Source organism: Aquarana catesbeiana, linkage group LG04 (assembly GCF_042186555.1).
Source record: "Aquarana catesbeiana isolate 2022-GZ linkage group LG04, ASM4218655v1, whole genome shotgun sequence".
In the NCBI taxonomy this organism is placed as follows: domain Eukaryota; kingdom Metazoa; phylum Chordata; class Amphibia; order Anura; family Ranidae; genus Aquarana; species Aquarana catesbeiana.
This window is the reverse complement of record NC_133327.1, coordinates 245,118,924-245,129,700: the sequence shown is the minus strand read 5'-3', so window position 1 is coordinate 245,129,700 and position 10,777 is coordinate 245,118,924. Positions and strand designations below refer to the sequence as shown.

At 42.8% G+C, this 10,777-nt stretch overlaps 1 protein-coding gene across 1 annotated transcript in view; it reads right to left on the bottom strand.

Moving 5' to 3' along the window:
• Positions 1-1,595: 1,595 nt before the first annotated feature.
• LSG1 (large 60S subunit nuclear export GTPase 1) overlaps positions 1,596-10,777 on the bottom strand; it is a 43,481-nt gene continuing 34,299 nt past the window's right edge. The window contains exons 12-14 of the mRNA XM_073626347.1: positions 5,697-5,776; positions 5,421-5,594; positions 1,596-1,997 (exon numbers count right to left, since the gene is read on the bottom strand). Of these exons, the coding sequence (XP_073482448.1) occupies positions 1,818-1,997; positions 5,421-5,594; positions 5,697-5,776 (434 nt within the window). The 3' untranslated portion in view covers positions 1,596-1,817. The remainder of the gene's footprint in view (positions 1,998-5,420; positions 5,595-5,696; positions 5,777-10,777) is intronic.

Below are 10,777 nucleotides of genomic sequence, written 5' to 3'. Positions count from 1 at the left end.
TTTTACATAATACAGCAACATCCACAAGCGTAGGACACCCAACGTTAGGGGTGATGCAAACACACCTTTGCATGCTGGTACTGACTAGTATTCCAGTGTTTCTTTTTCCTGAGTCAGCTAACGTGACCCCACTGCTGACAGAGAGGGGTAAATAAGGAGATGTGCAGGGACCCAACATCTTTCTTATGAACAGATTATGTCATTTGGTTGTTAGGACATTGGCAGCTTGAAGGTTGTAATGGTGCACAATGAAAACCCGTGGCTTTGTGTAACTAAAAGGCAGGCTTGATCCAGCTGTTGGCTTGTTGCCAATTTTTAAGCATTTTGCCAAGGAACCCCTGAGCACCCTGGTTGAAAAAGGCTGATCTACAGTACATATCATCAAAAGATGAAATTCGAAAAATTTCTGTGCGCAAGGGAGAAGACCAAAATGCAATATTGAATGCCTAAGATCACTAGATTAAAAACAGGCATGACTCTGTGATGGACATCACTGCATGGGTTCAGAAATACTTCCAAAAAAAAAAAATAAAAAAAATCACTGCATGTGAACACATTTCGCCAAGCCTTCAAAAAATGCAAAATAAAGCTCTGTCATGCAAAGAAGTCATATCTGAACATGATCTTAAAACACTGCTGCTTTCTATGGGCCAAAGCTCATTTAAAATGGTCTGTTGCAAAGAGGAAAACGGTTATATGGCAGACAAATCAAAATTTGACATGCTTTTTGGAAACCATGGACTCTGTGTCCTCTGGACTAAAGAGAGGAACCTTGTGGATTGTTAGCAGCGCTCAGTTCAAAAGCCTGCATCTCTGGTGGTTTAGGGATGCACTAGTTTGTATGGAACAGGCAGCTTGCACATCTGGAAAGGCGCCATCAATGCTGAAAAGATATATCCAGGTTTTAGAGCAGCATGTGCTCCCATCCAGACAATGTTTTTTTCAGGGAAGGACTTACATATTTCAGCAGGACAATGCTAAACTATATACTGCATCTATGACAACAGAATGGTAGAAGGATCCAGGTGCTTAACTGGCCTGCCTGCAGTCCAGTCTTTCACCAACTGATTTATTTGGTTTACATCTTGAAACAAAAAATACAACAAAGACCACCCAGGAATGCTGAGCAGTTAGAATCCTATGTCAGACAAGAATGGAATGGAATTCCTCTTCCAAACCTCCAGTAACTGGTCTCCTCAGTTCCCAGACATTTACAGAGTATTGTTTAAAAGAAGAGGGGATGCTACACCGTGGTAAACATGGCCCTGTCTCAACTTTTTTGAGATGTGTTGCTGCCAATTTTAAAATTGTTTTTTTTTTTTTTTTTTAAATGGTATGTTTTCTCAGTTTAAACATTTGATATGTTTTCTACTGTGAATAAAATATGGGTTTATGAGATTTGCAAATCATTGCATTCTGTTTTTATGTAGATTTTACACAGCGTCCCAACTTTTGTGGAATTGGGGTTGTATTATAGCAGGTGCATTAACTATCTTCTCCCTTCTCCACAGCCCTCTATATATCAAGTGTTACCTGTATATTGTTCTGAACAGTAATATAATTAAAAGGAAAATGAAGACTAGTTCCTTCTAGAAAATAGGAGCAAATATGAAGTTTTATGTCACTGCTGACAAAACAACTGTTGTTGAATAATTTTTCCACAAGGTAGCAAGGTCATGATTGCTGTAGAAATAGGTCATACAGAGGAATAGCATATATACACACACAAGTTGAAATTTGGTTTTCAAATATTAAAAATCAGTCAAATTTGGTAAAAGTGTAGAGTTCAGAGTTATTCAGAGTTCCTTTATACACTGTCAAGCATCCAGGTGCTTGTTAAGCCTCCGTATTTTTTCCTTCTTGTTTTTATTTCCATGCTTTTTCCAAGGCTTTCCTGATATACATTCTGTGCTGGTTGTAGTTAATGGCATAGGGCCACTGCCTGGCTTGTACCCCATCACACACTGCACACCTTTGGTCAGAGCACGGACATTTGCCTGCAAATAGAAAAAAAAAAAAAAACAAACAAAAAAAAAAAAAAAAAAAAAGGAAGTCACTACAGGATAAAATGCTATAATATGAACTAACTAGCAGGCTGATTTCCAACATTTTCATATTATCCAAACCAACTGACTTCTAGACCTAAAAAGATAACTGATCATTCTTCATTCACTTTTCCTAAATTACAGTTTATGTATAGCTGACCATTTCATGACCTTTTACTTTAATGATATAAGCAGCATGCCATTGCTAAGCACTCCTTGTAATAATTCTTATTGCTCATCATGCTTACCCAATATATTCACTACTTTGGGTCGCTGACCCAGAACAATCAAGCAGCTTCGGTGTTCACATTTTACTGCAGTGTGCTGCAATGGTTGCTACCAGTCACTGACTCAAAGTACAGAATCCAGTGCTGGCCAAAAAGATTAGCATTAAAATCCTTCATAACTATCAGTACATGTTTGCTGGGAACCTTCTGTGATCACCCCTGTCCTAGTCATAGAAGCACAGCAAATTGCAGGAAGGAATGCAGGATGTCAAAGCTATAACATGAGATGGTCGAGTTCAGGGGCTCCCAAGAAGAGCAACGAAGTTAGGTTTAAAGCACCTTTGAGGCTTACCTTTAAATTACTTAGGCTAACTTTTTTATTTTTTTTGCCACTATAGCTTTCCTTGGAGGTTGTTGTATTGTACCACCTTGACTGAAATGTGGATGTTGCAGTAAGGCCAGATTTCATAATGGGAAGTATAGCCAAGGTGTGAGCACCCTTCTAAAAAAAAAAAAAAAAAAAAAAAAAAAAAAAAAAAAGGGGAACAGTTGGGAGGCTACCCTCCCTCCAGTGACACGCATTCACATCAACAACATCAAGTGATGCCATCTATAACATGGCCTGGTGATGGGAGCCTGCAAGATAGAGGTGCCTTTGTACACCCTGAAGGAGACTGGAACTATACTAGGAGAAGACTGGCTATCAGGCAGCTACCTGGACAGAGGTGGTATGGGGATTGCTTAAAAGAGTGGTAATGTGAAGGAATGTAATGTAGATTATGATAATCAGAAAATGCCTATTTTCTTATGTGTATACATGTTTCTATGCAACTCCTTACTTATTATATAATATACAGCTTAGCTCTGCTTTGGAACTGAAGATGGCGACTACCTCCCACTCCCCCTCATTGGAAGAATGAGGAAGTGAAGAGGGAGCCAGCAACAACCAAGCCTCAGCATCAACTTTCTGCATTCTTCCTGCATTTCAGCCAATAAGATGCTCCTTTTAGACTGCTGACCATATTTACATAATAGTGACATATAATCTATTGTACTTTGTGTATAAAACCTTGATCACAGCCCTGCAATAAACAGAGATAAGGAAGTGATCGTACTGAACAGACGTGTCAGAGTGACTTCTTCCAGCATGCACGCATACCTCCACCTTATAATTAGAAACAGCAACAGAAATCTAACCTTGAACTCGACTGAAGTTCTTAACCATTACAGTAAAGTATACCTTAGTACTACTATTGGAAGCAAGGACTCACATACTTTAAATTAGGAATTTTGGTGAAACCAGTGCATGCGAGCTGTTGCAGTGAGGAGGTCCGGGTATGGATCAAAAGCATAGTCAGATAAAGACTGACTATGCACACAGATATCAGTGATTGAGTCAAGCCTGCTTTGCTGCTTAAGCTTATAGCGCTATTGACCTGCTGGACTGATCAAACTACTTTACTGTCAGCACTGATAAACTCCAGCTGCATGCTGCTACTTTTATGCTTTTTTGTTTCCCCTACCCCGCCTGACACTATCCATCTGTCTTAGGACAGTTGTACTGAAGTCAATCCATCAATCATCTTCAGTACAACCAGCCGTTGCGTTTTTCTTGTGCGATCACTGCCGACGGCTACAGACTCCCTCTGTCAGAATACAATAGCATACTGACTGTGTTGATGGGGGAATCAAGTAATTCTCTCCTTCAATCTGTGGTTGAATGAAAAAAAAAAAAATTGTATAATGTATGGCTTGCTTAAATAATCCATCTGAAATATATCCAAACAGGCACCCTTCCCCCTACACAGGTCTTGGTAGGTTGTGTTGATGTGATACTTCAGCAAAAACTTCTCCGCAGGACGTGGAAACCTTGCAAAAAGATCCGAACAAATTAATGGGGTGCGCAACTACATGGCAAATGAGGTTCAATGTAGAAAAATGTAAAATAATGCATTTGAGTGGCAAAAATATGAATGCATCCTATACACTGGGGGTGGGGTGGGGGGGCCCTCTGGGGGAATCTAGGATGGAGAAGGATCTGGGGGTCCTAGTGGATGATAGACTCGGCAATGGCATGCAATGCCAAGCTGCTGCTAACAAAGCAAACAGAATATTGGCATGCATTAAAAGGGGGATTAATTCCTGAGATAAAACGATAATTCTCCCGCTCTACAAGACTCTGATCTGGCTGCACCTAGAGTATGCCGTCCAGTTCTGGGCACCAGTCCTCAGGAAGGATGTACTGGAAATGGAGCGAGTACAAAGAAGGGCAACAAAGCTAGTAAAAGGGTCTGGAGGATATTAGTTATGAGGAAAGGTTGCGAGCACTGAACCTATTCTCTCTGGAGAAGAGACCTTGAGAGGAGATATGATTTCAATTTACAAATACCGTACTGATGACCCCACAATAGGGATAAAACTTTTTCGCAAAAGGGAGTTTAACAAGACTCGTGGCCACTCATTAAAATTAGAAGAAAAGAGGTTTAACCTTAAACTATATAGAGGGTTCTGTACTGTAAGAGTAGCAAGGGTGTGGAATTCCCTTCCACAGGCGGTGGTATCAGCGGGGATAGTTTTAAGAAACTATTAGATAAGCACCTGAACGACCGCAACATACAGGGATATACAATGTAATACTGACATATAATCACACACATAGGATAGACTTGATGGACTTGTGTCTTTTTTCGACCTCACCTACTATGCAACTATGTGACTTTAAGTGTCCAGCTTTATTTATGTTGATCTGCAATTGGTCCATAGTAAAGGCAATTGGTGCAGGACTCCAGCTGTGCTACAAAAAATATTTTAAGATAAAATATCTTAATTTTCTGGCCAACTTAATTCTTTGCAGTGATAGACGAGAGAAGGTCCGCACTATCCTAAAATTCAAAGAAGGGAGGTAGGAAGTGTAATTACAACCATTATATGCAGGGTTATACAAGCCAGAGTTCATGCTAAAAGCATGCAGGTTGTAAGAAGCCAGGTAATACCACTGATTTTATGACATAACTAAAAACTGTTTATTTTGTTTATCACTGTGAGGCAATTGAACTATTTTTATTGTAACTGCTCCGATCCCCTATCTAAAGTGCTAAACAAACATTTCTGTAAAAGTGAAGCGAATATAGAGATTCATGAACCATACCTGATGGAAAAAGTTTTTGTCTACTACGTTTTCAATGTGTTTGACTTTCTTGCTGTTCTGAGTGCCTGTCTCGGCTCCATCACATGCCACTTTTCTTTCCTGATACGCAGTGTGCCGAGGCTGGAAATCTGATGCATTTATCCCAGGAGGAGAGTGACAATACAGAAGCTTGCCCTAACATAGAAATACATTTTTTAAAAATGGTCCAGAGAAATAATATTTTCCTGAATGTCTCATTTTATTTTAAGGCTTCCAATAAAAATGTGAGAAACGTACACTGACATAGTCCTTCAATATGTATCGCGCTGACCTTGGCTGATCCGGCTGTCCGTGTGCGGTCATGAATCCCCTCATATCTGCAAGAATACATTTCCATTACTAGTGTATATCAACAGATTTATCAGTTCTGCCCATCTACATGAAGTAAATGTGCACTAGGAGAATGTCTAAAGAGGAGTGGGATCTTTTGAAAGGCCATTAAAATAGCCATCCTTCAGGCTTCCCCATCATCCAGTAGCTACATAAGCAGACATGCTCAAATAAGAGGAATGTGCCTGTTAAAACAAAAGAGATAGGATTGAAAGTAAAGCCGGCCATAGATGAATCAAAACTTGGCCAGTTCAGTATGGATTGTCGAATTTTGACCCATCTATGGGCAGGCTGGTTGCACAGATCTCTTGATCGACTTCTGTATAACCAGCCTGTTGGAAAAGCTTTGCTTGATCAGTGCCACCAGCTATAGCCAGCAGTGTTGAAGAGTGTATTCTGACAGCGAGGAAGCCTCCCCACTGTTAAAATATAATAGCTCTGCAGGAGGGATTCCCCCATCTACTTGAATGTGTGGTTGGGGGAATCAATTCATTTTCTTTCGTTCAATTCACTGGTTGAGCAAGACCATGAATCAAGTATGGCCTGCCTAAGGAAACAGCATGTCTTCTGATGACCATGTGTATTTAAAGCCAGTGCTTGCCAGACTTTTGAAAGGTTCCTTAACCTTTATCTCACGTACAAAAGATTCTTCTATTAATTCTAAACACTTTATCTGCTAGAAGAGTATAGCCCCATAGAAGTATACGGGGCCCGCCCCCAGTCACAGAGGTGCACAGGCCCCAAAGACTTCTATCGGGCTCTACTGCAAAAGTGTAGGCAAGAGACAGGTGAAGGTGTAGCCAGACGACAGAGGACTTGCAGCACTGGACGTAAACAATTCCTGGGCGGCCACACCCGTTGAATCAATGCAAGTATGCATTCTTGGAGGGGAGGTGGGATCAGTTCAGTTAGCTTAAAAGGGGCAAACAGGATAAGTGCACTTATCCTTTAAATAAGCTTTCTTAATGAACAACCAGGGGAACCGCACATTTCAAGGCCACCAAAAAACCAAGTTAGACTTACCGGTAACTTGTTTTCCAGAAGTCTTTCAGGACAGCACCTGAGAGATAGCGACTCCACCCACCGGAAACAGGAAACACCTTCTTCCTCCAAACTGTAAAGGGAGGCGCCTCCCTACCATACCTCAGTTGTAATAGAGAAGACCTCCGGCCCCGGCTGGAACACATAAACACATACGTTAGTCACAGCATAGTATATACAATACAATAGGGCGGGAAGTTGCTGTCCTGAAAGACTTCTGGAAAACAGGTTACCGGTAAGTCTAACTTGGTTTTTCCCAAGGCGTCTTTCAGGACAGCACCTGAGAGGATAACAGAGACTTACCCCCTTAGGGCGGGACAACAGCTTGCAGGACCTTTCTGCCAAAGGCCTGATCATTAGCAGATGCGAGGTTCAGCCTGTAATGTTTCACGAATGTGTGAAAACTCGACCATGTTGCCGCCTTGCAAATTTGTTCAGGGGTGGCACCAGCTCTCTCTGCCCAAGTGGCCGCTAGTGCTCTTGTTGAGTGTGCAGAAATTCCTGCTGGAGGAGACACACCTGCATGCGAATAAGCCTCAGAAATGGCTAGTTTCAGCCATCTCGCTACAGTCTTAGAAGCCTGGCAACCTTTCCTGTTGCCCGAAAATAGCAAAAACAGCGAGTCTGACCGTCTAAAGAGCTTTGTTTTTTCCAAGTAACATAACAAAACTCTTCTAACATCCAATATGTGGAAACGAGTCTTCTTCTCCCCTGCTGGGTTGGGGCAGAAGGTCGGAAGTACAATGTCCTGAACACGATTCTGTACTGAAGCTACCTTTGGTAAGAATTTCTGATCTGTTCTAAGTATAACCCTGTCTGGGAAGATAGACAAATAGGGTTCCTTAATTGATAAAGCATTAAGCTCACTGATCCTGCGTGCAGAGACCATGGCAATCAGAAACACAGACTTCCAAGTGAGATATCTGAGTGGCGCTTCTTCCAAGGGTTCAAAGGGACTCTTTGTTAGAGACTGAAGGACTATCGACAGATCCCATTTGGGAAACAACTTAAGTGGTGCTGGTCTGGATCTCGTAAGGGATCTGAAAAATCTGGTTACCAACGGATCTGAGGCCACAGATCTTTCTAGGAACACTGCTAGCGCAGCAACCTGCACCTTCAAGGTACCAACTGCTAGTCCCTTGTCAGCACCAACTTGTAAAAATTCCAGAATGGTAACAAGACTCCCTGGGTCTTGGGCAGATGAATTACACCATGTATTATAAACCTTCCAGACCTTGGAATAGATATTCCTAGTCACCCTTTTCCTACTTGATAATAGTGTTGAGATTAACCGGTTGGAAAAACCTTTGCTCTTTAAGAGCTGCTCTTCAGATACCAGGCTGTGAACGCCAAAGTGGCTACCTCTGGGTGATTTACCGGACCCTGAAATAGTAAATCGTGCCTGAGGGGCAGATGCCAATAAGGCCTGACCGCCATTCTCGTAACAGTTGAAAACCAGGCCCTTCTTGGCCAAAAGGGCGTGATTAGGATAACTGGTACCATTTCCTTTTGAATTTTCCTTAATACTAAGGGAATTAACTGAAATGGGGGGAAAGCGTAGCAAAGATGGAATCTCCATGGATACGCCAAGGCATCTGTTCCTAGTGACCCGTCGTGATTGTTTAGGGAAAAAAATTGCGGAACCAAGGCATTCTCTTTTGAGGCGAACAGGTCCACCTCTGGCAGCCCCCACTTTTTGGCAATCATGGTGAAAACCTCTGGTTTCAGTGACCATTCTGCTTCCTGAATTGGGTTTCTGCTCAGGAAATCCGCCACCCTGTTCAGGGATCCCCTTAGATGGACTGCTGATAGAGACAGCAAATGTCCTTCTGCCCATCGGAGAATGCTCATGGCTAGTACTTGCAGCGATTTGCTCCTTGTACCTCCCTGCCTGTTTATATAAGCCACGGCCATGGCATTGTCTGTTAGAATTTGAACATGCTGTGCCTGAAGCCCCTGAGCTCTCTCCAGTTGGAGGACTTTGACGCCTCTTTCCTGGACCAGTTTCCCTGAGTGAAACTCTTTCCTAGGTGGGCTCCCCAACCCCAGGAACTGGCATCGGTTGTCAGCCTTTTTTTCGATTGGAAAGGCCCAGACTAACCCCTCCGATAGGATATCCTGCCTTTTCCACTACCATAGTGACCTCTTCACTTGGGTTGGAATTTTTACTTCTTATTCCAGGGATTCCAAATTGTGATCCCAAGATCTCAGAAGAAAGGCCTGCAGATGTCTGACGTGTAGTCTTGCCCACTGAACAGCTGGCATTGACGAAGTCAGAACACCCAGAGCTGACATGACCAATCTTACAGTCAGCTGCTGGTTGGTCTGCAAGAAAGACCCTGTATCCTGGATTTTTTCTTTCTTCTCTGAAGGAAGAAAAATTTTTTGGCTTACCGAATTTATTATATACCCTAGAAACCGAATCTCCTGGGATGGTTCCAGGAAAGATTTTTGGAGATTTAGGATCCAACCTAGAGACTCCAGATGGCTGCATGCTCTGCTTTAAATTGCTCCTCAATTCTTCTCTTGAGGGGGCGAAAAATAGCAGATCGTCTAAGTAAGGAATTACTGCGATTCCTTGAAGACGCAGAGGAGCTAGGGCCTCTGCCATTACCTTGGTGAAAATTCTGGGTGCGGATGATAGCCCGAAGGGTAGGGCTCTGAATTGCAGATGCTGAATTCTGCCTTCCATCCTTACCGCCAACCTGAGAAACCTCTGGGACTGGGATGAGATTGGAATATGCAGGTATGCATCTTTTAGATCCGCTGACGCCATGAAACAACCTGGAGTCAGAAGATTTCTGGCGGTGAAAATTGAGTCCATCTTGAACCTTCTGTATTTGATGGCTTTGTTTAGTGGTTTTAAATTGAGAATTAATCGAAATCTTCCTGTTGTTTTTTTTACCAGGAAGACATGCGAATAGAAGCCCTCGTGCCATTCTTCTGGTGGCACTGGGATTACTACACCCTGTTGCATCAGTTCCTCCAGAAAGGACTTCATGGCCAGGGCCCTCATTGGATCTTGAGGAGCATTTGTTATCAGAAACTTTCTTGGGGGGCTTATGGAAAACTCGAGAGTATAACCCTGCGAGAGAGTGGTCAGAATAAACTGATTTGAAGTTATCCCTGACCACTGCGGAAGAAACTCTCGTAATCTTCCGCCGACCCGCAGGGATGAGTCATTGTGAGTCTTCGGCCTGTGAAGGAGGACGGAAGAGAATTCCGCCTTTGCCCTTCGCCTTTTGCGCAGACCAATTTTTCCTCCTGCCCTGAAACTTATTTTCCTGCTGTTGCTGTTGAGTTTTTTGAGGTCGAAAAAGACATTTTGGGGTCTGCTTTTTCTTTTTGACCGGGAAGGACTTCTTCTTATTGGCAGTTCTGTCTAGGATATTATCTAGATCAGGGCCAAAGAGAAGGTCACCTGAAAAAGGAATACCACAAAGTTTACTCTTTGAAGCTGTATCACCTGGCCAGGTCTTTAGCCATAAAGCTCTTCTCGCAGCATTTGCTAAAGCTGCAGACCTAGCTGACATTTAAAAGGGCTTTTTCTCTGGATCTTGCCATTCTTTAGTAATGGCGTCAGAAATGACCGAATGGACTGGAAATGTTCACCCCTTAGGCTCATTTAACCCTGCATACATGCGGTCATGAAGAGATAACTCCTTCTTTTCCTCACTTAAGCCAAGTGTAACATGGATAGCCTTAAGGAGTCCGTCCACCTCCTCTAGGGAAAGCTTAAATTTGGAAGGAGCCACCTCCGCCTCCTCACCCTCCTCCTCCGAATCTTTAACAGAAGGAGCAGGGGACTGCTCTTCCCTGATTGAGGGACCTTCAGGTAAAGCTTCTACCATGGGGATAGAAATAGAACCCTGGGAAGCCTCAGAAGTGGATGGCTGACTAGCAGCTGGATTGACTAAACAGTCACGAAAAGTCTGAATCGTGGCATA